The 26,976-nt window shown below is 38.0% G+C and overlaps 1 protein-coding gene across 2 annotated transcripts in view; it reads right to left on the reverse strand.

The window, feature by feature from the left end:
* The window catches only part of MNAT1 (MNAT1 component of CDK activating kinase), a 151,706-nt gene that overhangs the window by 30,405 nt on the left and 94,325 nt on the right, over positions 1–26,976 (reverse strand). For both annotated transcript variants that reach the window (XM_063290453.1, XM_063290452.1), the window contains exon 7: positions 12,257–12,378. In XM_063290453.1, coding sequence (XP_063146523.1) covers positions 12,257–12,378 — 122 coding nt within the window. The remainder of the gene's footprint in view (positions 1–12,256; positions 12,379–26,976) is intronic.

Here is a 26,976-nt window from a genome sequence, read left to right on the forward strand (position 1 = left end):
AGAGTAACTTCTAAGATCATGACCACGAAGAAGAGGCTTGGTAGGACGGCCTGTCATGTGCAAACCCCCCCATATTGTTGAACCCACATGTGCCTGCTCCAGTAGCAACCTACCGCTAGAAAAGGACAACTGACACAAGTTAACCACTGCAAAGCAGATGAATGGGAAAGAAATGAGAAGTTCAAAAGCTGTCCTTTAAACCTAGATATTTGTTCTGTTTATTTTTACTTCAGCAGTAACCAGAAAAGCTAAGTTAAAGAAGCACTTGGAAGCGGGGGGAGGAAAAAAATGAAGAAAAGTAAAGAAGGCGGCGGCAAAATGTTTCTTAAGGGTTTCTCTCTTTCTCACACACTCACATACACAGTTTTAAAAGTCAACAAAATCAGCAAAGCAGCCTATCTGTTGGCTCTTGAGTATATAAAAGAAATGCATGTAGTTATTTTTCTTCTCTGTCTCTCTTTCTGAACTCTCCCTAAAGTGGTTAAAATAAATGAAGTAACTACACTGTATTCTCCCATGTTCTGGCCTGGCCTCAAGAACGGAGAAAGAGAGCACCGAAGTACCCACCTGTGAGACTGCAGAAAGGGAGATAAGAAACAGAGACGTGCCATCAATTCACCTGAAAGACCCAAGTCCTCTTCTTTCTGAAGTGTTGCCATTTTAGTCAACTCTTTTTGCAACTACAATTTATCATTAAGAACTGGTGGCTTATTCCTCCTTCTCCAAATCTTTTTTTCCCCCCTTTTCATATCGTTTAGATTTGAAAGCCTGCAGGCAGTTTGTCCTGGTGTGATAGAATTGATAGGCTGTATCAGTCTTATCCTCACTGATTCTATTAATTTAAAAAAAATAGTTTCCATATATCAGATGAAAATCTTAGTGTATCTGCTTACTTCAGAGAATTTTCTTTTGAGGAAACCCTGAATTATGTACAGGATTATGGGAAATGATGGAGAGTGAGCACCCAAATCCCCAGAATTATGGTGAAGCTCAATGTAACTCCTGGTGGGTTAACTATAGTAAGAACATAACAAAAGCCACAATGAAAATGCAACACAGAAATTATAATAAGCAATAATTATCTTTTCAACATGACGCTGATACACATTGGGCAACATTAACTCTCAGAAACACAACTCCATCTTGGCAGTTTTTCAAAAGGCCACCAGAATTGGCCTCAGTCTCACCTCTGGAAGGAGGCTATTCCATAAAGTGGGGGTCATCACCTAAAAACATCCATCACAGATTTCACCTTTCATACATTGGAATCCCTCAAGATTCCAAACTCGATGGATAAGGAGGCAGTCCTAAAGGTAGCTAGGAGTCAATCCAATTTGGATTTTAAAAATTAAAAACAACTCTCTTGTACCCAGAAACTTACTTGAAACCAACACAGTGCTTGCAATAGAGATATCACATGGATGAAACTGCTTCTATGATATACACCAGCATGCAGATACATGCATTCTGCAGTAAATGCAGTTTCTAAGTTGTCTTCAAAGGTAGCCCCATGAAGAACTCTATCTGAATGCTGATAAGGCCATGAGTTACCATCATTAGGTCCTCTCTGTTTCTTGAAAACAAATCTTCAACATGCCACTGGACTTGTCCTGTCTTTCTGGAAAGTTTGTCATTTCTTATGTCAAAAGCCCTAAAAAAAATTTCCAAGAACCATCAGATCTTCAAGAACAGATTTTGAAAAACATTCCCTCCACTTCATTTTATTCAACCTTTCTTGTACTTGATTACATTCTGGTCCTGAACATTTCATATTTCTGGGTAATGAGGAAATATACAGTATCTATACCTTTAACATACATTACACTCTAGCATTGTGTAGGCTCTACAACTCACACCACAAAAAAAGCTGTTCTATAATAAATAGTATAATTACATTTCCTACAGCGACCTTGCAATCTCTGGAGTATTTACTTTAGACTAAACAACCCCCTTCAGCTGCCCTGTGTCTGACTGTCAATGAAAGAAGCTTGTTTGACAACTGCTTGGGGCAGAATTTTTTTTGTCCATGATTGCATTAAAAAGAAGTTAGGGAATATCACACAGATTACAGGAGAAGTATTCAGAGCACATTAGCTTATGTATGCTCGATCACTCAATTAGTTCTGAATCCAAATGCCAACAAAAACAATCATTATGGACATTTTGGTGTCAGGTCCAGGTTTCTGAAGTCAGTCTAGCAGGAACATGCACAACCCTAGCCAACTTGGAATATAAGTAACTATGCAGCCAAGCATAGGCTTCTTCTTTTTTTCTTTCTACATTTTCCATATTTTTTGGCTTCATAATCCTCCTGAGACTGTTAACAGCTACAGAACCCACACTAGACCCACAGGTGGGTGGACAGGAAGTAAGAAAGTCTGTTTCCCAAGCAGTCCGATATTAACATATTCTGCTAATGATCTTGACAGAAGTGTTCACTGTAAAAGTTCCATATACTATATGGTGTCATTTGAAAAACCTCAGAAGATATTTTGTCAAAACATCCAACTTTTAAAAACTGAGGCTTAGGCTTCCTGCAGCAGGCCAAGTTCTTGTCCTTGATTTCAAATTCAGCTGAGGAAGCCAGCTCTATCTGCTTCCTTCATCTTATTTTTTTAAAAAATACAAATCATCTTAAATCATCACAACGCCAAGATCATGACATTTCACATCACTGAAAAGCAAAATAAATTGACGGTTCTGATCCAGCTCTTGGCATGTAGAACTGGGCTTTAACCATGAGGGTCCTTCGATAGCAATGCACTAAGCTGGGTGCTTCAGAAGAGGGATTTTGTAACTATCTACATTACATGAGGAGCAGAAAATATAGCTGTATTCCCCTATCATTCAGCATGTTAGTTTAAAAATTAAGCATTTCTCAGCTAATTGATCCTAAAGAGACCTACAGCATTCAAGTTCTCAATATTCCAACTGGGAACAAAAATACTAGAGAACAGCACCTGCAGATCAAGTAGCACCACTTTCTACAAGGAAGCAAACCAAACTACATGCTTCAAGAGAATGCAACAATCCTCCCCCTCCAGCAAAACAGACTCTGGGCCTTGAAGAAGGAGCATCATGATTTAAGTGAGGGCTTATGCTTACCTTAAATTTCCCATCTGGGACAGTCTGCATAGTCAAGCTTCACAGCCTATTTCAATTACCATACAGAACAAGTGTGCCATACTGGATTCTTGTAAATGGTGAACATATAAAGCTGCTGGCTGGCCAAGCTATGTACGTATTCCAAGAGCTTCCTGTCTGCTAAAGCTTTCGGGGTCAGAAGAACCTGAACCTCTCTTAAGCTCTCTAACCATTAACCTCAAGAATTCTCTGGGCTGCAGGCTGAAGTTGGTATATGTTGCAAGCCAACTTGATCTAACAGCAAATCTCACCACCACCACTTCAAAAAATCCAGTCATCAGTCAAGTTTCTGAACAGAGGTAAACCACAAACATTTTCCAGAAGAAAAATTAAATGTAGAACAGTATTTTTTCAGAAACTTTATTAAATTTCAAAATACAAGTAAAATATATGAAGATAGAAAGAGATTGAAGAAAGAAGAAAAGAAAAAAGAACAAACTTAAAAGTGCAAAAATAGAGAGACATAGAAAAAAGAGTGACTTCTGACCATCTTCAGTACAGATAAAACATAAAAATACATTAACCTCTTACTCTGTTTTAACTATACTACACATTATTTCTATATTCTTATATGGTCCTGATCATCAAATCCCAAAATCAAAACTTAATTTTTTTCAGTTTCAAGCAAAAAGTCCAAAAATGGTTTCCAAGTAGAGACAAAGACAAATTTTCTTTAAACAATGTAGTCAGTTTTGCCATCTCTGCCAATTCCATTAATTTCACCATCCATTCTTCCACTGTAGGAATTGGTAAGTCCTTCCACCTTTGTGCATACAAAAGTCTTGCTGCTGTTGTCATACATAAAAACAAAGTCCCAAATTTTCTTTCAAACTGTTTATCCATCAAGGCCAAAAGAAAAACTTCTGGCTTCAATTGTACATTTACCTAAAGAATCCTTTGAATAAAGGTACATATCTGGTCCCAATAGTTCTTAGCTTTCTCACAAGTCCACCAGAGATGGCAAAAAGTACCTTCGCCTTGACAACATTTCCAACATGTATTTGACATTTCCTTCCTTATACATCTTTGACAATTTAGCAGGAGTTAAGTACCAATGATACATCATCTTATAAAACTTCTCTTTCAAGTTATTATTCAGTGTGAATAATCAGGCCTTTGCTCCACATAATTTCCCATTGATCTAGCATGATATTGTATCCAAAATTCTTTGCCCATTTAATCATACAGTCTTGAACATAATCATCCTCTGTGTTCATTTTCAATAAAAGTTTGTACATCTTAGCAATAACATGCTCATCATTAGTACACAAATCCAATTCAAACTGAGTTTTCTCATTTCCAAATTATAAATCTTCTTATCTAAATTAAATCCTTCTGTCAATTGTGCATGCCAAAATCCAAGATTTCTAATCATCAGAATTGGGTGCAAGCCAGATGCAAATAGTGGATCAAAAGCAAATTTGAAGCAAATTACTTCTTACTTAGCAACCATACACTACAATAACAGATACTTAGCTTTACTGAAGAGATCTGAGCTGTATGGATAATGTAATGAAGATGTCAACTTGGTGTACAGCTGCTATGAAAAAGGCAAATTCCATGCTAGGGATCTTTAGGAAGGGATTGAAGATAAAACTGTCAGCAATTATAGTGCCCTTATATAAATCGATAATATGTCCACATCTGGAATTCTGTGTTCCGTTCTAGTTGCCAGACTTGAAGGAGATTATAATACAGTTAGAAAAAGTGCAGAAGAGGCAACCAAAATGATTGGAGGCTTTGAACACCTACTGTATAAGAAAAAGCTAGAATGCCATCATGTTCTTATGTTCATTTCTGTGATCTTAAGAGAAAAATGGGCCAATTCAAATATAACAGAAGGAGCTCCTGAAGTTCCAAAAACCAATGAGTTAAAACAAAATTTTCAGGAAAATATTGTTTTCAAACTATCACTCTTCATACCATTAGATAATTCATAGAATCACAGAGATGGAAGAGGGCATTTTCCAAATCCAACCTCAGATCTGTGTAAAAATCCAAATTAAAACATGCATGACAGAAGGCTGACCAGCTTCTACCTGAACACATCGATGAAGGGTAACTTGGCACTTCTATGGATAATTGGTTCTACTTTCAAACTGTTCTTGATTTTAGGATTTTTTTCCTCAACAGGCAATCACAAACTAACTTGTTTTTACTTAAATCCATCTTTTACGTTCTGAACTCTGAAACAATAGAGAACAAGTCTTGACCTTCTTTTGTGTGACATCTTTTGCAATATCTGAAGATAACAACACTCTTCTCTTCCTGAGGCTGAAAATTCTCAGATCCTTCACTCTGTTTATAGCTTTCTGATCAACTTTGTTATTCTTCTCTGAATTTGTTCCAGGTTCTTTGAATCCTTTTTAAAGAGCAATTTGTGCCATGTAAAATTGCTTTTATATTTTTGCAGCCATATCACAGTGTTGACACATAATCATAATCAACTGTTACTCCAGTTACTAATATTCTGGCCCATTCTTTTTGAGTAAGAGGGCATATGTGAAAAGCAGGCTCAACAGGACTGAGAGTGATAGAAACCTGGTCATAAAATGTCTTTTTGCTTTAAATGAGCTTAACTCTCCAGGGCCAAAAGTTCAGATTAAGAGCATCTAGGTTACTAAAGAACCTTACGTGTAGTCTGGCTGAAATCTTCACATGCTTTTTCTGAAATCCTAAGAATGGTAAAATGTCAGATGACTGGTACACAAAAAATGTTGTCTCTATTTTAAAATGGGGGAAAGAAAGATCTAGGGTACTACATATTGTGCTAATATTATTAGCCACATTTTAGCCTTAGCTCCCAGAACAGCTTAAATTAATCTCCCGCAAAGTCCAATGTATGTGAAACAGTGTTTCAAAAACAGAACTGAATCAGACACGTATAACAGTGGATGGATGGATGGATGGACGGACGGACGGACGGACAGACGGACAGACATATAAATAAAAATATTACTCGTTTAACTACAGCCACTGAATAAGCTATAACTGGATGAATATAACACACAACGCTTAAATCACAAACTATGATTTACAACTACAATGGCCGGGTTCACATAAAAAGGGCCATGAAGAGAACAGTCCAATGGACATGCTCAGTTGGCACAGAACTGGGGGGAGGGGGGGAGAGGACACCACAGAATGAAATATTCTGAAAAATAATCTAGTGCTGAATGGAAACATTCTGTTGCATATTGCATTGTTATGTATTTAATATAAATAAACTCTACTTATACACCTTTTGCTCCTTTGGTCTCATTCTTGCATGAAAAACTGCAGTTTCAGCTTTTCTAATCAAAGAAGCTTTGGGCATCTCTCATACACATAGATGCATACAGAAAATGCATGTTGCATAAAGTTCTGGAAAACAAGCTCCTTAAGCTTCACTGTACCTTGATAAATTAAGAATGGGCAATATGGTACACATTTGATACATCTCCTTACCATCATGTAGATAAATTGGCATGTCATAATCCTAAAAAGCTTGAATTTCTCACTGAGAAATCATGAACTTTCTACAGATCTTTAAAGCACATGGAACTCAGAATTAAAACCTCTGCATTAGACCCTGACAATGGGGACCATATTATTTTGTTTTATATACTTTCTTTCTAAAACAACTACAAGACAATATTGTTAGTCATTGGCTACAGCAAAACTTTATGTCCTAAAATAATACTTTAACTAGATGGTTACAAATTTAAAGCAATGTGCAGACTTCAGTTTCTCCAGTTCTCAGAAGAAAGAGATCTGCCCCCCACCCCACATTCCATTGGTCCCACCCCCAGTCAGTGCAAAACATTGTTTCTGTCCTATTCTAGGTTGATATGATAGCATTTTCTATTGATCTTAAAACAATGTTTATTATTTTCAGGTGATCCCCTGAGATGACTCTAATATTTGCCTACCTTTCTAATACTATTCATAGAAAACTTGCTGCATAGCCTTTTTAGTAAAACCACTGTTCTCCCTGAGTAACGCCATCCAATTAAGCAAGAACAACTTTCCCAGACATTAAGTACAGGTGGTGCACGATGAAGCCAGGGAAGTATACTGGGCAGAACATCAAACCAGACCAGGGAAGCCCTAATTTCAATTTCCATCAGCTCTGACAGTCCCTAGATGAATCTGCAATTCATATCATAATTGCTTAGACTTATCTACCTCACAGGACTGTTAGTAGGAAAAAACTGGAAGAAATGGGGATGGCTCTGTATGCTGCTTTGTAATCCTCAGAAAAGGACTGGTGAATGTGGGATAAAAGCTAGAGAGTTATACAGAATGCAGAGATCCATGAAGTTAGTTTATAACAGTTTATGATTTTTACTTATTTCCTCCAATGATGCACCTCAACCACAGGGCACATTTTCGGGGTTTTCCTGCTCAGGTTTTTGTCCCCCAAAAGATGAACACAAGACAGGCAGCAATGGCAGAAATCCACAATGCATGACCATCGTATCAATATTCAAGGCAATAGCCACTGACCACCATTTCAACTGATTGACCTTCCCTAAAACAATTTTGTTGTTGTTTATTCGTTTAGTCGCTTCCGACTCTTCGTGACTTCATGGACCAGCCCACGCCAGAGCTTCCTGTCGGTCGTCAACACACCCAGCTCCCCCAGGGACAAGTCCGTCACCTCTAGAACATCATCCATCCATCTTGCCCTTGGTCAGCCCCTCTTCCTTTTGCCTTCCACTCTCCCTAGCATCAGCATCTTCTCCAGGGTGTCCTGTCTTCTCATTATGTGGCCAAAGTATTTCAGTTTTGCCTTTAATATCATTCCCTCAAGTGAGCAGTCTGGCTTTATTTCCTGGAGGATGGACTGGTTGGATCTTCTTGCAGTCCAAGGCACTCTCAGAATTTTCCTCCAACACCACAGTTCAAAAGCATCGATCTTCCTTCGCTCAGCCTTCCTTATGGTCCAGCTCTCGCAGCCATATGTTACTACAGGGAACACCATTGCTTTAACTATGCGGGCCTTTGTTGTCAGTGTGATGTCTCTGCTCTTAACTATTTTATCGAGATTTGTCATTGCTCTTCTTCCAAGGATTAAGCGTCTTCTGATTTCCTGACTGCAGTCAGCATCTGCAGTAATCTTTGCACCTAGGAATACAAAGTCTTTCACTGCTTCTACATTTTCTCCCTCTATTTGCCAGTTATCAATCAAGCTGGTTGCCATAATCTTGGTTTTTTTGAGGGTTAGCTGCAAACCAGCTTTTGCACTTTCTTCTTTCACCTTCATCATAAGGCTCCTCAGTTCCTCTTCGCTTTCAGCCCTCAAAGTGGTATCATCTGCATATCTGAGATTGTTAATGTTTCTTCCAGAGATTTTAACTCCAGCCTTGGATTCCTCAAGGCCAGCCTGTCGCATGATGTGTTCTGCATACAAGTTGAATAGGTAGGGTGAGAGTATACAGCCCTGCCGTACTCCTTTCCCAATCTTAAACCAGTCCGTTGTTCCGTGGTCTGTTCTTACTGTTGCTACTTGGTCGTTATACAGATTCTTCAGGAGGCAGACAAGATGACTTGGTATCCCCATACCACTAAGAACTTGCCACAATTTGTTATGGTCCACACAGTCAAAGGCTTTAGAATAGTCAATAAAACAGAAATAGATGTTTTTCTGAAACTCCCTGGCTTTTTCCATTATCCAGCGGATATTGGCAATTTGGTCTCTAGTTCCTCTGCCTTTTCTAAACCCAGCTTGTACATCTGGCAATTCTCGCTCCATGAACTGCTGAAGTCTACCTTGCAGGATCTTGAGCATTACCTTACTCACATGTGAAATAAGTGCCACTGTTCGATAGTTTGAACATTCTTTAGTGTTTCCCTTTTTTGGTATGGGGATATAAGTTGATTTTTTCCAGTCTGATGGCCATTCTTGTGTTTTCCAAATTTGCTGGCATATAGCATGCATTACCTTGACCGCATCATCTTGCAAGATTTTGAACAGTTTAAAACAATTTAGAGAACTCAAAAAAAAAATGTGAAACCACACTTGTATTTCTTGAACTTGAATACTGGAGCAGCAAGGGGCCAACAATGGGGAAGATAAAAAGAGACTTTCAACCAGGGGCCCCTCCAGTCTGAAGGCATCTTTATTTCTCCGTCAACACAAAAGCCCATTTAATCTTTCAAAAAGTGGTCTGTGGCATACAAATGCACTCTGCCTTCTAATAAGTGCTGTCTGTTTTTATGGTTTTTGTAGTCTTATTGTGGCTGTGAGCCACCCAGAGTTGTGCTCCAAGATGGGCAGCCATACAAATCTTTTAAATAAAATAAAATAATAAAATAAAATAAAATAAAATAAGCAAGCAAGCCTTGTGAGCTTTGTTCATTATATTTTTCTTCCACCCTTCCTCAAAGGATTTCAAAGGGAAACAAACATGCCATCCCCACCCACCCTTTTATTTGCACAATAAATTTGTGAGTTAAGTTCAGCTATAAACTGGTAACCAGTCTAAGATTGCCCAGTCAGCTTTGTGGTTTGTGGCTGAGTGGAAATCTGAACCCAGTTTCCCTGGTCTCAGTCCAACAGTCCAGTAATTAATTCATGCTGGGTCTCAATGTAAAACACAGCCTAAACACAAAAAAACAGACAAAGCTACAGAAAGATAGACACAGGAGCCTCTTAGTCTAGAAAACTATTTTTGTACTACATTAGATGATAGCCAGCCTTGACAAGTAAGACGTTCCAATGGCAATATAGGTGGGTGGACAGGCTGCTGCTGAGAACTCACTAGGCCAAACAAAGGAAGAATTGGACAGCCAGAACAGAGCAAAAGGCAGACTGGCAGAACCACTCCCCTGGAGTTACAGCTGAATATTGGCTATAACCACAGTGCAGTTCTGAGGATGCTGGGGTCTATCTAAAATACTCAGGCTCAAAACCCAGCTTAACAATGATGCTCTCTTAGCTTAACCTAGCTCACAAAGGTGTTCTGAATTAGGAACAGGACACAAATTAAGGTTCACAAACCCAGCAGCTATAAGAGGGAGTATGCCCTGGTACCAATCCTACCTGTCTGTCACTAAACTCACAGAGGGTGACTCAGGCTTCACCTACTGGGGTTTCAGGATGGAGCACAAAATAGACCTCTCTGACAAGGACACAATTTTTCTCCAAGGGGCCTTGCAGCATAACAACTCCTTCAATACATTGTCTCCATGTCATGGCAACAGGCAGGACACTAATGAAGATAATGCCAGACTGCATTGCAGTTCTTTTTTACAAGGTGTTCCAGAGATAAAGTATTATTTTAAATAGCAGTATAAACAGCAAGTATCTTCTCAATAATGAATCATTAGTAGGGCTAAAATCCAAGTAAAGCAATGTTACTCATCTAATAAATCAACTGATTTATTCATTAAATTTTAGTATGGATGGATTAAAAAAGTACTGTATTTCTGAAGCAAGAACAATATTTTCTTTGCTTTTCAACAATGCACAGTAGTCACAAGTTTAGAAGAGGTGTTCTTTCTAAGTTAGAGTGAGGAAGAATTATTGTTGTTAAGATGGGACTTGCCATTTATGGTTTTTACTAACATTTTTTCAACACTGCTGTTGTAATTATGTTTTAGATGATCGTTAATTAATTAATCTATTAAGCACTACTGGCCTCAATAATTACAGATACAACAGAATAAATTAATGATGTGTTACTATTTTATTATTTGTTAAACACTTCCTTTATTAATAAGAGCATGTAGTTTAAAAACAGTTAATTCCAGTTTTTTGCTGACAAGTACTGTATGCTAGAATTTATTTCATATAACTTGCTGAAAGTTAATTTCACTCCAGCAAAAAACATGCGATGACAATAACCAAGAAGTACCCAACAGTACGTGAGGGGCTTACTTCCTGCCACACATTTTAATTTGACATAAAAAATCCCAGGGTTTTAAAAAGCCCAAGCAGCTGTTCTACTAACAGGTGGCTAGATCATGCTTTGCCAGGACCGCAAAAGCTAATTGATATTTGCTTCTGATAACTTGATACAACATACAGCACAGGAGGAAAAGCACTAAAATAAATTTTTTTTTAAAAGGCTCTCTATTAATCCGTTGGAATAGCCCCTCAAGAAACCAATTCTAATACTACATACTGATCATATAGTTAATTCTTTAACCAATTCAGTGATCTTATTTATATTCAGATGCAGTTATACTGCCAATTAACAACAACATTACATGGCAAGTTAGCAAAGCTGACTAGCTGAATTTTACTTATTTACACAATTAATATTCCATATCTCAGTTTAGTCTTGATGATGCCTCTTATGTTCCTATAGGAACAAAAACCTCTAGTTCATTACAGTGGCGTAGACGATTGTCCTTGGAACTTTACTAACAAATCCAGCAAAGCTTTGTACATATAAAAAGCCATAAGATTTCTGCTGCAGAATCAGCTCTGTACTCCTTACTTAGATTAAAATTAATCTTTCAACCATGTACTGTATCTTTAAATACTCAATATAATCTCTTGATATTTATAGGAGAATGCATTATATTTCAAGCTGTAGGTTTTTCTCCCATAATCTTCATGAAACTTGCACCAGGATGCTTGCCCACAGCAACACCTAGGAAAGGCTGCATGGGAACTGCCAGTTATGTAAGCTAGACCTCACATTCCTGAGTAAATGGTGCTCTGGCAAAAGATCTTCCCCTGGTAGAAAGAACCCAATGCAGGAAGTAAAATCTAACTTCTCTCACAGTGAAAAGCCAGCCCTGATATTTTTATTGGCTGACTGCTCTTGGGCAAATCACGGCCCAAGGCTTTGTGTGTATATTTTTTTAAATTACATGAAATTGAAAATGAACAGCTATTACTCCTCAACTGCCCATAGCAGCCTTGAAAACATTAATGAAATCCAGCAGAATTCTCAACTGATATATAAAATACCAGAGAAGCAAAGAAAAGTGAGGAAGAAACAAAAATCACATTTGGCTGCCCAAACAAACATTGGTTTAGACAGGATGTTGTCTATTTTCTTACCGTCTTTCCATTTTGCTTTTAAAAAAAACACTCTGCTTTGAAAAATAAACAAGGTGGTAAAGTCCTCAGATAGGGTACCATATTACAGTCAATTAAAACAAACAAACTTACCCTAATTTTCCCAGCAATTCCACCTCTGGAACCAATGGTCCATATGTCTCTACATGCAGTGGCTTATATTCGTAGAGTACTTCTTCAATCTTTGGAACAGGCACTAAGGAAATATGCTGACTCTGTTGAAAAGATATAGGAGGGTATCTAAATTGTGGCATATTTTAGGTGATTAATATTAAGAAGCTGTTGTTCTTACAAAAGCTGAATTAAAAACATAACATCAAGCATTCACCAACTATTATACAATCCATTTCCTGCTTCTAACATGAAACTCTTTCCAAACACTTTAATGTTAGAAGAATAATGGTTTGTTAGCTGTAATTCTTTCAAGAGGGAGGGGTGGAAAATAAAGTTAGCTAATATCAGATTTACAGTAACTAAGTGCAGCTGCTTCCCTCTGTTGCGGGTGAATTTATTAGATAAAAAGTTTCATTTCTCATAAGCAGTATCAAGTAAATGTACAGGAAGACCACTATAATTGATAATCAATTATTTCCCAAAACCAGAAGTGGAAGCTACTTTTGCATTCTGCTGGTATCTCTAACCTACCACAGGTAATGGCTCTCAGATTGGATGGTCACTGTAAAATTAAAATTAATTCAACAAATTCCTATAGAACTTAAAAATAATAATTTGGGACTACATTTCTCAAATTAGCCTTGGGACACAAGACTGTCTTTAAAATTCTTCAGGGTCTGAGATTAAAGCAAGGTATCACAACAGGATCTAAATTTGAGAGAATCCAGAGTCCACTGGGGTTGGGCAGCTATAATAAATTTAAAGAAAGAAATAAAATTTGCATTTGTTACAGTCTATACAATTTTTTCTGATTGCTGTTCAGCCATAATATTAACAGAAATGGAAGCTTCAGTATAACTGTACAAAAATCAAGTTTATGCTTATCAGAATCTTCTTCTGTTTTTAGGTCTTTGATTTTCTTGAGGCACTGTAGTGGGAAGTTGATAGAATATTCGCTCCCCTCTGTCAGATGCCCAAGCTTTTTTGTAAGTTCTTTCGCTGTGTTGTATGTAGGGGTCCCTGGTAACGACAGAATTGGAGGTATGCCGGGCTTGTGTATTTTGGGGCATCCATAGAAGCGTGGGAGGATAGGTCCTCTGCTTTTCCTCCACCACTGTTCGTCTTTTGTGATTTGACCTTTCTTAGTGAGGGGGTTGAGGGTTCTCCTGATCAGGCTGTCTAGTTTCTGTACTGGGTTGATGTTTACTGGGATGTAGGTTTCTTTGTCCTCCAGTAATTCTTTGTCTTGTTGTATGTATTATGTTCTGTCCATGATAACCGTGGTTTGGCCTTTGTCTGCTGGGAGGATGGTGATGGTTTGAGCCTTCTGTAGGTTTTGAGGGCTGCTTTGTCCTCTGCCAACCAATTTTTGGCATCAATTGGTTCTGATTCTGTGTTCTTCTGGTCTGTGGTAAGATTGCCTGCCTTATGTTTTCTTGGGTCTCTGTGGCACGTCCCGTGGTTTTAAATGCTTCTTCTAAGGAAGCAAAGAATTCTAACTGATTAGCATCGTCTATGTTATAGTTGAGACCTTTCTGGAAGATACTGTATCTGGCGGTGGATAGTGGGCAGCTGGACATGTTGACTACCCATTTGGGTTCAGGTACCTCATTTGGTTTGGAGTTTTGTTTTCCTTCTCTTTGTCTTAGAGATGTAGTCTCAATGTGGTTGTCAGCATTTTTGTGTGTTCTGGGGTCATGGTTTGTTCCAGTTGCTCCTTGAAGTTGCTTATGGTATGCTGCTTTTGTTTAGTCTGAGGTGAGCATCCATGATCATTAGCAGTACCATTTTTTGGCCACTTTGTTGAGCTGTTTTCCATCCAGCTGTGTTTATTGGAGGTTTATATCTGACATTGGTGGGCAGGGCCTGCTGTCGTAGGGACTCATGTAGAAAGAACAGTTGTTTCTTGGTGGAGGTTTAGGTAAAGATAAAGGTAAAGGTTTCCCTTGACATTAAGTCCAGTCGTGTCCAACTCTAGGGGGCAGTGCTCATCTCCGTTTCAAAGCCGAAGAGCTGGCGTTTGTCCATAGACACTTCCATGGTCATGTGGCCGGCATGACTAAACGGAATGCCGTTACCTGTCCACCGAAGCAGTACCTATTAATCTACTCACATTTGCATGTTTTCAAACTGCTAGGTTGGCAGGAGCTGGGACTTGCAACGGGAGCTCACCCCATCACGCGGATTCGAACTGCAGACCTTCCGATCGGCAGGCTCACCAGCCCAGTGGTTTAACCCGCAGCGCCACCGCATCCCTTGGTGGAGGTTTACCTACATGCAAATTTCTCCCATTTGCGTGCTTTCTGAAGCATCTGATGTCCATACACTACTGAGTCATATTCAGTATGCAATCAACTACTATTCCAAAACCCTTTAAACAAGTACAGTTACAAAGCCATGTATTTATATTCAATACCTGCACATTTGATTTCTTCTTCCTAAGTGAAAAAGTTTGCATTTGTCTATTAAATTTCATTATGTTATTTTCAAACCATTTCTATAGACTGTCAAGACCATTTTCAACTTTATTTCTGTCATTTCTATCCAAGCCAATCTTGTGTCATATGCAAATCTGAAAACATTTACCTCCACCTGTTCCTCCATTACACAGTACAGGGCCAGGGACCAAACGTTATGCATCCCAACTAAAATCTCTCTCCATTTTTATGAGAAACCTTTTATATCTTTGTGCATAATTTTTGAGTGAACTATATATCCACTTAACCGTTTTGCCATGAGGACCACACTTAACCAGCTAATCAGAATTTCAGAGTATTCAATTCAATGTTTTGCTGAAATCAAAATATATTGTATTCACAGCATTCCCACAAAGTACTAAGGAAGAAAATAAGTTAGTCTGACATGACTTGCTCTCATCAAATCCATGTTGACTTCCGGTAATTATTGCAAGGTTCTTATACAGGTAGTCCTCAGGTTATGACCCTAACTGGGACCAGAATTTCCATCACTAAGCGAAATGGTTGTTAGGCGAAACATCACGTGACTGCACCACTTAGTGACAACAGTTCCGGTAGTCCTAGTTGCAGCCGTTAGGCGACGACCATGCTGTCGTTAGGCAAGGGCCTCATATTTCTCCTGCCCTGCATGGACTGCCAGCTCTGTCCTGCTGCCTCCTCTTTGGCTGGGCCCAGAGAACTCCCTTTGGCAGACAAGGCTCCACCGCCCTGCTACACTTGCCTCCACTTCAACTCTCCTCTTGCAAACAGCCAGCAGCTGCCTCGGCCAGGCTCGCCTCGTTAGCAGGAAGAAGACGACAGTGAAGGTCAGCTGGGGGCGGTGGGGGGCAGCAGGAGTAGGTGGCGGAGTGTGGCGAGGCCAAAAGGGCAGAGGTGGGGGGGAGACAGGCAGATGGGGGAGTCGAAGCACAGTCATAAATGCAGGCAGGCTGCCAAGTGCCTGGATTTTGATCACGTGACTGTGGGGGCACTGCAATGGCCATAACTGCAAAGACCCAGTCATAACTACTTTTTGTTCAGTGCCATTATAACTTCGAATGATCACTGAATGAATGGTCATTAAGCAAGGACTATCTGTAGATTAAGCTGAGTAGATTAAGAATTTAATTTACACTTGTAGCTACTTTTCTGGACTTTACACTTGCCAAAGAGTTTTGTGTTACCAGAAAGCATTTACTTGCAGCATTTTGGCATTTCAAATGCTTCAATAAAAAGTTTCACTTGCTGAGATAGAGATAGAGATAGAGATAGAGATAGAGATAGAGATAGAGATAGAGATATTCTCAAGAAAAAGCTTCTTCTGGCCAATGAACAGGAATTATAATTAAAACAGAAACCTATAACAGAGAGGAAACGGGCCAACAACTATTTTGTAAGTATAGCACAGTTTATACGCAGTTCTGCACAGAATCATTTCTACCAGTATCTGTTTTGAACATCAGCCCATTCTTTTTTTTTTAATTCTGCTTATTCTCTTATTTCAGAAAAAGCAAAAAAAAACATTAAAAAAAAGAAGTGACTCATTGTAGCAAGCTTAACTCTTTCTTTCTATCCCAGTCCTCCCATCCAAAATCATAACAGGGGAGTTGCTGTTGTTTGGATTTTGATCCATTTGTCTGTAACCTACCTCATAACTACTAGATTCTTACTAGCCAGCATAATTGTTTACACTGATTGGTAACTTTGAAAGTTGTAATCCAACATACCTGAAAGGCATCAGTTTAACTACCGAACGCCTAAATATCTTCATATTAGGCAGCCTTTCAAAACAAAAGTCAAACTGTATATAAAGTATCTTTCTACTCTCTTAATTTCTATATATTTTTTCTTCCAACATTGCTCAACTCCTGCTGCCATACTTCATTCAAGTTTTTTCCAGCCTATCCCCACAATTTGCAAAGATAGTTTTTAACCTTACATGGTTTGGAGGCTTTTGATATTTTAATTAATGTGTCATCATTAAAAGTATATACTGAATCATCCGCTTTGTAAATTTGTTCATATTGATTGATGTCATTTCTATATTTAGCATATGTATTTTATTATCATTCTTGATTATTTTTTCCTTCTCTTTTTGTGGTCTCTTTATATTTTGGGAATGATTCTTACTGTTTTCAGTATGCCAAGATTTTTTTGAACTATAGGCAAAATATCACTGAAAAACCTTCAGCGAGAGCTAATCATTTATATAGCTTTTAAATCAATTGTGATGCATCCTTTGAAATATTTGAAATGATCATCTTTGATGTTGGTTTTTGTTCTGTATGCCACTGAGAGTCCCTCAGAGTTGGGTGGCTATAATAAATTCAAATAATAAAAAATAAAACCCTTTAGGTACCTGAAAAGTACTACTATATCCTCCCCCAGCTGCCTTTTTCAAGCTTAAACAGGCCTAATTCCTCATTCTCACCTTGTGAAACTTACTTTCCAATCTCTTGATCATTTTTTTTAACCTTCTTTATACCAGTTCTACTTTCTTTTACTCTTCCTAGTGGAGCACTGGAGTGGAGTACAACCAATGCAGAATATTACTTCTTGTAATTTGGAGACTGACTATACTTCAGTTGATACTGCCAAAAAAATTTTTTTTTAACTGCTTACTCTCAGTTTGTGATCAGTGAGTGTTACATATCAGCAAAAACTAAATGTTACATTAACCCATAGCTGTTTTCAGGTTTTGGTACATACTTATACTGAAAACAAATTTTTAAGCACTGTTGAAATTGGGCTAGAAGATTTATTGGAAGAATTTGAGATGTTGCCTGGTTTACATGAAAACTAGGTATCTTACCACAAATAGCTAATTAATTCATGCAGAGAAGAAGAATGTCATTAGCTAAGAAATTAATCTTGTGACAAAGGTCAAGTTTCTTGAACTTTGCAGTCTTAGCTCGGGGTTCAATAGAGTATCCCAGCAAAGAACAAGGGAGAAAACAGGTATCTCTATTAAAAATGTAAGGAGCTATGCCTTATTTTGAAATGACAGAACCATATTCATTTTTAAGACACTAGGTATATTTGCAACCCAATACAAGCTTATCTGGGAGAAAACCCATTTGAAAACAACAGGACTTGCTTCTGAATAAATATATAGAGGAATGGAATATTAATACATTTTCTCTGCAATTCTCTCCAAAGAAAGCAAACATCTGTTTAATAATATATGGCAATATCAGTCTGCTTGGCTGTGGAGCAAGTTTAAGGACTACCTTGCATGGAGCTGCTGAGTTTTTTTTTCCACCTATTCTCATCAATACATCAAAACATCCTGGATTGCTGCCATATTTGTAGAACCAGATATTGATTATGATGGGGGAGGAGAGTTAGTGGGTGTTTCTTGAAGCAAGACACTCCTTATTTTTCCATCAAAAGCTATAGAAACAGCTGTCAAACTCTCATTTGTATCCCATCCATACTCTAAACTATAACACCCTAAGGTAACCATACACAATTTAACAGTAACTAGAGAAAATATACAACACCGGGTTTCTTCACTGTGGCCCTGAAAAGAATAACTTGCTTAGGTAAACAGAATTCATTCCTGGAGGTTTTAAGAGGGCTCTAGTTCAGTGGTATAGAACAGCTTCAATGTACTAAATCCTGACCCAAGACTTGATAAAGGGCTTCAAGTAGAGCTGAAGAAGAGACCTGTGCCAGAAAATTTGGAGAGCCAGTTGAGCACAAATACTGGATTGGACAGTGGCCAGTCTAAAACATCTAGTAGCCAGTCTAAAAGAGTCCCCCTTTTTGGGGGAGATGGGCGGTAATAGAAATTTGGAAAATAAATAAATAAATAAATCTTCATATCATGCTATTTAGTTCCACAAACAGCACACACTGACATTTGAGCACCATAAAAGAAAAGACAAGAGGGTGCCAATTTGCATGTGCTTATACACACATATGTAAGGATACAGGTTTGGCTATGAATAATTAAAGCAGAATACAGATGCTGGTGGAAACCTACACTAAACCTGAACTAGCAAACAGAATACAATACATCTCATCTTAGTGGAAAAGACAGACCAGCTAACCACATGTGTGCCTGCTCAGTCTGCTGTCCAGGTACTAGTAGCAGATAAGAAAGGAGACCAGGGACTTTGCTTATGGCTCTAGCTCCTTAAACTGGATTGGGCAATCCTGCTAAAAGGGAATGTCCTCTGGCAGCACTACAAACATAACAATATAATCAATTATATAGGGTTGCAGTTCATAAAGAGTGTACTCAGGCTGCCTCAACAAACTCGCAAGGGTGCCGTGGGATATTTTATTTTTTTGAGACATCCATTTGTAATATGTAATGTAATGTAATCCATTTGACATCCATTGTAATGTCATATCTTTGCAAAGCTGGGTTTTCAGTAGTATTTTGGCCCAGGGGTACTATGAAAAAATTACTAACACATTAAGGGTGCCATGAACTGAGAAAATTTGGAAACCTCTGATATAGGGAACAATTCCCTGTGCCTGGATGTAAGGCTACCATTTCTTCAAATTTTTATTTCTGAGGCTGTTCCATTGATTCTTTCCTCGCCCAGAGTCCTCCAAAATCAAAACATATAGCACTATGCATTTCTTGCTTGCCTGATAATAGCAAAATCCAAGTAAGATTTGTTTGGTGAGATGGGCGTTGAAGAAATGTGATAGGGAGAGAGAGAGAGATCTCCTAAGCTACAATCAGAGATTTTCCTCCTGACCCAGATATGTTGAGGTAGACTGTTCAGCATTCAAAATATATGTATAAGGTAAAGGTAAAGGTTTCCCTTGACATTAAGTCCAGTCGTGTCCGACTCTAGGGGGCAGTGCTCATCTCTGTTTCAAAGCCGAAGAGCCGGCGTTTGTCCGTAGACACTTCCGTGGTCATGTGGCCAGCATGACTACACGGAACGCCGTTACCTGCCTGCCGAAGCGGTACCTATTAATCTACTCACATTGGCATGTTTTCGAACTGCTAGGTTGGCAGGAGCTGGGACTAGCAACGGGAGCTCACCCCGTCACGCGGATTCGAACCGCCGACCTCCCAATTGGCAAGCTCAGCAGCTCAGCGGTTTAACCCGCAGCGCCACCACGCCCCACAAATATATGTATAGACCTTCCTAAATTTCTTCCAATTTCTCTATCAGCCTATTCCTAACTCAAAATACAAGTCATGGGGCATTAAACACATCTAAAAAATTTCCTAATACAGTTTCAGTGCTGACCTGTAAAGCATGATGACTTGGACCTAAAAAAATTTCCTGACTTGCAAAATTGGTAATTAATTCAATATCAAAGTAATACTGCATATGGATTAATAAAGATTGGTGGGAGCTAGATAAATGTTGATTTCTTCAAATCCTCCTCTGAATGCATATCATTTGTGGCTGAACAGAAAGTTGCACCCAAGATGTGTATTGATTCTGCCCCATGTGTGTAGATTCTGCCCAAAGATTGGCTATCATGTGAAATGAATGATAATTATTAATCAAAATGCCAAGCATTTGCTAGTCAAAAGCGCAGATATATTGCAAAGTTCTAATTTCTGATGGTCCTATATGGTATTTCCATAAATGAAAATCTGCATTAAGTTCTTGGCAGTCAACACAAATGCCTTTACCTTGTTTTAACACACCTCTTCTGAGAAATAACTTCAATTGTATTAGTCAGTATTTGACTTCTGAAAGAAAAACCTCTTCATGATAATAAATTGAAAAGTTTCCCACGTAACAATCTATATCCTGAAACTACCTCCCTTGCTACTTAAATTACTAAACATTCATTTGCCTCACAAATCTCAAACCATTCCATTAGAACCCTTGATATTAATAGATTGTAGCAAGATTGAAATATGCAGTGTAAGTTTTAATTTGGAACTAGTGAAATATTAGGCAGGGTTTTAGCCTTTCCCCCAACTATCCAGTCACCTCATTAAGGAGCCCCTTAACTTCAGTAAGGCAGAATGGGAGAGTAAATGCCTCCTGAAAACTCCAGGCTTGCTGGTCTTAGCAACTAGATGACTCTGCAGGTTAGCTTCGCTTGACTTCATCTCTGACTCAGCCTATCTCTACCTTTAAAAGATTTGCAGCACTTCATAAATAAATGTAACAGAGTTTGGACCCAGAGAATAAAAATGAGATGGAGAATGATTCAAGCAACCAAATTTGACAGTGAGATGCCAAGCTCAGTGTGGGATTATATACCCCTACTGAGCTCACAAAATTCTAAAATTTCAGTAATAACTAAGGATGTTTTACACTTTTTGTTATATACTATGGAAGTTACTAAGAGTTCTTCAATTGCAGTGGGGTATAAGCCTGATAAATAATAAACATTTTCATTTATCAAAGAGCATCAACAGAAATAACATATTCAAAAGATGGAAGAAAACTAAACATGAGTGATGGAATAGAGATGGGACTACTCAGTTGGATAAGCATGTTCAGACTATGTGAAAGCCTCCAGGATAAAGGAAGAAATCAAGTGGGATCCATACAGGATACTTTGGTAATGGATAGATAACAGATTCTTTAAAACTGTCCTCCAGCAGGCCAGCCTCCAACAGCCATTATCCATTCCTAGTGAGTAATGAGCTGTTAAAAATCTTGCTTTATAACCATAACATATCCTTCATCAATCTTATACCCTCCAAATACATTGAACTTCAGTGTCTATACATCCATAGCCAGTATGGCTGGGAAATCCAACACTTAGTTAGGTAAGATTGGCATGATGGTAAAGAGAACTGTGAACCAGTTCATTTCTTATTGCTGCCATGACTTTACTAGAGGACTTGGAGCAAATTGTTTGTGTGCTATCATTCTCCCTATTATTATTTTTTATTTATTTTCTATCCCACCTTTACTATTTTCGTAAATCACTCAAGGCAGGGAACATGCCTATTACTCCTTCCTCCTTCTATTTTCCCCACAACAACAACCCTGTGAGGTGAGTTGGGCTGAGAGAGAGGGACTGGCCCAAGGTCACCCAGCTGGCTTTCATGCCTAAGGCAGGACTAGAACTCTCAGTCTCCTGGTTTCTAGCCTGTTGCCTTAACCACTAGACCAATATTATATAGGGCTAATAATTTTTCCAGGTAAATTATAAGTTCTGAATTCTCAAAAATTTTATAAAGGCTATTTATACTAATACTATTATCAATTATTAAACTAAGCAAAACTCTTGTTTTTCCTAAAAAATGAGTTCACAAAATCCAGTTATTATGAGATGTGTTGTTTCATATGGATTTTAATTATTGTACACTGACTTTGGAAGGGCTTGTTCTAATAGATGATAAAATGCAGAAAAATAAATAAGTTAGGCAGAAAACAGTGGATGATTTTTGTACTATTAGGTTTGTTCTGGGCATAGATTTTTAAAGATTTTTAAAGATTTAAGAATATTAAATAAAATTATTATTAAGCAGTTGCTTAAATCTTCACAAAAAGGGACACAGTGGCGCTGCGGGTTAAACCGCTGAGATCGGAAGGTCGGCAGTTCGAATCCGCGTGACGGGGTGAGCTCCCGTTGCAAGTCCCAGCTCCTGCCAACCTAGCAGTTTGAAAACATGCAAATGTGAGTAGATGAATAGGTACCGCTTCGGTGGACAGGCAACAGCGTTCCGTTTAGTCATGCCGGCCACATGACCATGGAAGTGTCTACGGACAAACGCCGGCTCTTCGGCTTTGAAACGGAGATGAGCACCGCCCCCTAGAGTCGGACACAATTGGACTTAATGTCAAGGGAAACCTTTACCTTAAATCTTCACAAGCACCTAACTTTATTTGATACCAAAGGAATTGAAGCTCTGTATATGAAATTTTGCAGCTGAAGTACAAGCATGTTATTTATGGATTCCTAAAGTCCACTCAAAGTATGTTACAAAGACTGTATTTTACTTCCCATAAATATATTTATCTCCTGTCTTTTAGGGAATTAACATACTTTATGCTTATGTAAAGAATGTTTCAATTGTTCTATTATCAGATGAAACTAATGACATATTGATACTTTCTGTATTGTTATGTACAGAAGCATGTTATTTTAATGTATTTCATGCCTATTGCTTTTCTGATTAATGAAATAGTTAACTATATTGGACTGCAGCCAAAAACATTGTATGGCTCATTCAGGTCATCTGATGAAGTTCAGCCAGAATTAGGAGTATTGACAAGATTTAGGATATGGGTCATCTGGTCAGTTAATCATGATGTTCTGTAACTGAGTTGCTATATGGATAAGGTTTTGACTTGCACTACCAAAATCCTCTTTTTTCTGCTGATATTTTACACAGGACTGCAGAGTATCATTGCAACATCATTGACAAAAACAGCAAGGTAGTTAGAACAAGCTCTACTCTGCTTACATATAATGGAGTCAGAAAACTTTTTTGCCCATTTAGTTATACCAAAATAAGGTAAGCAGGAGGGATGAGCAGTACCCTCCCTATGCATTTCTATTTCCACCACAGAGCACCCCCTTTTTCTTCCCAAGTTATTTTAGTACCAGGAAACGGGATATAGGCAGGGGGGCAGTATGGACAGACTTCGCATCCTAATCCAAGGCTTTTTATTCTAAAAGGTAGATTCAGGATTAAATGAATAGAGCTAATGCCTTTATGTGCATTTTATGCCATGAATATATGGTCCAATGCTCTTATACTATCATCAAACTTGAATGAGTTGTCATCATAATCTTTGCAATCAAATGATACTGAAAAACACTAACTAACTAACTAACTAAATAAATAAATAAATGATTGAAGTAGTTTTGGATGTCTGCTCTCCTTTTTGAGAGTGTTCAATAGTGTAGGGTCATTATAGGGATAACTTTCTTCCATTTTGTTAAGTGTTGAAATAAAGCATCAGTAAGTAAGATAAATGTTGAGATAAAATATCACAGCTATGGAGTAGAATAATGGAGTATCCAATTCCATTATTTATGGAATATATAATATATGTTAAAAACAAAGCTAGATTCCAGTGGTTAATAAAATTATGGGAACACAATGATAAAAATGATGAATTACTTGTATATAAATGTAAAAAGACAAAGGCTGCATATGTTGTATCCAAACCGATCTGTGTCCATTATTTTTCTCATACATAGCTGTACATCAGCAATAAAAGACAAAACATTTTTTATGGCTTAGATCCCGAAATGTCTTCTGAAATTGGAAGGAAACTCCTGATTGCATAAAAAAGCCCCTATAAATTATCCTAGTGTTTTTGTCCTGCTGCACCCCCACCCCCACCCCACCTTGTCTATATTCTATCACATGTCATTTCCTTGATCACCACTTTGGGAAAGATCAGGAGGCTGTAAAAAATTCAGCGTGCATGTATAGACATGAAATATTAATTGTGGAGGGACTGTAGCTTAATAGTAGACCACACCCTTCCCACTCAAGATTTCATTTTTCTATATCTCCAAAATTGGGGGGGAGGGAGGGAGAACAAAGGTGGGAGATCAGGGTGCAGTCAGTAGGGAAGTTCTTGGCTAGAACCCTGAAAAGGCAAGGCATAAGAAGTTTCCCTAGGCTCCTCTTTTATTTTTATTTTTTTACTTGTAATGCTATTTTAGGTGCACATAGCTAGATGCTCCAAACCAAACTGTTGATAAAACAAACATTTATCAAGTTCAATAGGGTCAAGACTCTATTCCAGACACATATTTTCTGCTGCATCAACTATGTATTCAGGTCTCCCTTGTGCTAAGTTAGTACAAATAGGGTTTTTTTCTTATTTTAGTCTGTGTTTGTACTGTATTCTTTTCTACAAAATTTGGGCCTATAATTACATTTAATCTACATATAACACAGAGCATGTCCTGTAAACTTTAAAAATAAGCACAATACTTTGAAGCAATTAGCAGAAAGATCTGTTTAAAGACTAACATCTCTCTGAAGCCTTTTTGGAAATAGCTCCCCAGACAGAAGCACTCACTTTCCACCTGTTGCTGTCACATATGTTCATGCCACTCAGGCACATTTGCTAGAGCGCATTCCAGAGTTTACTAATTAATCTCTCCACTGCTCTTCCTCAATGGCTATCTGCCATTTGCAATGTGCACCCCGTTTTCATTTAAAGGAACAAAGGAAGGTAACGGTTTCTATTGGATTTTCCTTGTCTTTTTTTTAAAAGAAATCAGTGCCTAAAAGGTTGATATTTACTGAAAGCCACCTTAGAACTGAAAAGCCAAAATATGGGGTACAGTTCTTCTTTATATATGAATCTGCTTCACGGAATGCTTCTGCATAAGTATCATGACTTCTATACTATTGGTAATTTTGTAAGTCTTATTATGCCTCTCATTAAAATAACCACATTACTGAACTAAACTCCCCCACCCCGACATGCTTTAGAAAGTATACTTCAGCCAAAGTCTGAGTATGCTGCAAGATTTTTTAAAAATAACATTTAAATTTCAGAGTCAAATTTACACATTCACAAAGAAGGTTAGCTGTTGCATGGCTGACCTTGCCTCCATTCTGCCACTTTTTCTGTTGGGATGGAGAGGGGCCACATATCAGATATCGCTGGGCTAATCACTCTCAATATAGGGATTATTTGCCAAGAATATGCCACTCAATGCTATGATGCACGCAGGAGATGGGCTTCATTACAGGCAAAATATTTAGAGGTATCTCTCTCACTGATAAGAACTTGGGAAATGATTGCTTTAGCCTTTCCTCATGAAGGTGCTCAGGACTTGGATCATTTTAGTTTTCACATATACTCCAACTAAAGAAATTAAAGGAAAAAAGTTTCAGATTTCAAGGAGTGGTTTACTTAAGAAAAAATGAATTGCAGTTGACCCATTTCAACTGAGATTTCAAATCATGTTTAAGTTCTCTCCCTCCCCATCATCATAAAGCCATTCTCATTTGGTAATGGAAACTAGCTCCTTGACCTTCACAACAACCTCTGAAAAAACAGTTGTACATTCTACTGTGGTGTAAATCCTTGCAGACAAGTTGAACCTGCTCTTTCTGGCATCTTGCCCTTCAGATGAATATTCCCTCTAGATTTATTGTGAAAGACCAATGAAGGGGCATTATTGCACAATATTCATCTTCCATGCACAAACCAAGTTTAACCCTATTACGCTTGCAAAAAGCAGTTTTATTAATCAGATACAGAAACATTCCAATAAAATGACAATGTGCCATATGTGCCAAAGACACCCCAATTTAATTTTAATTAACATAGAAATATAGGAATAATGTCAGTGGTATACAATGACTTTCTCAATTAATTCTAGTGGGGATGTTACTCTTTTTTTTTCCAGCTAAACCAGCCTAGTAAACAATAATTTCTTAAATACTGAGTGATTAATCTTTTTACTTTAACTGACACATTCAATGTAAATGTGGCCATTGCATTGTTTACTGAAAGCTTCCACTCTAGTGATTTCCCCAAATGTTTGTACAAATAAGTTCCATTTTCTTCCATTCATTTTTCACTATTCCTTTATGGTGGAATCCTCAAATTAGTCTCACATACAGTTTGAACTGTGGGTTTTAATGCACAATTCAATTTATTATAAGACAGCTAGTAATATCCAGTATTTATGAAATCAGTAAGTTAGAAGGAATTATGTAATTATTATACACCATTTGGAACTCCCAACATGGACATGGTTAACCTTTTAGAACTTTCAATAATACTGATATTTAAAAAATCAATAATTTATTAAACACATTTTGTTCTTTTGAAATGTATTAGTAGTTGCTCAAAAAAACATTTTTCATCTGTCATTTGGGACACAGCGATTATAAGGCTAGATAGCATTCTGCAAGTACAAAGGGGCTTTTATTAATACATTAGTATTTCATGTAACTATGCAGGAGAAATAATCCTTCAAACTAAATTATTCAACTCTTTATCGAAAGTATCTTTCAAATCTCAAACAGTATAGATTCCCTAAGAACTCTTTAATATGATTCAAGATGATTGAGGAACTGGAAACTAAATCTTAGAGGAGAGGCTGAGGGACCTGAGTAATCTTAGCACTGAGAAGAGCAGACCAGGGAGGGGGTTGGGGAGAGCCTAGCACAGTGTGTAAAAATCTGCTCTCTATCATCTGTGCAGGACACAGAGTAATGGTATTAAGTTACAGGAAGCCAAATCACTGTTCAATCTTAGGAAAAGCTTACTAATTGTAAGAGCAGATCAACAGTGGAAACAGTTGCCAAAGGAAATGGGCACTGGATTTGTAGTTTCTATGGGGGGTGGGGGGTGGAGA

The sequence above is a fragment of the Candoia aspera genome, chromosome 1, assembly GCF_035149785.1.
Source record: "Candoia aspera isolate rCanAsp1 chromosome 1, rCanAsp1.hap2, whole genome shotgun sequence".
In the NCBI taxonomy this organism is placed as follows: Eukaryota; Metazoa; Chordata; class Lepidosauria; order Squamata; family Boidae; genus Candoia; species Candoia aspera.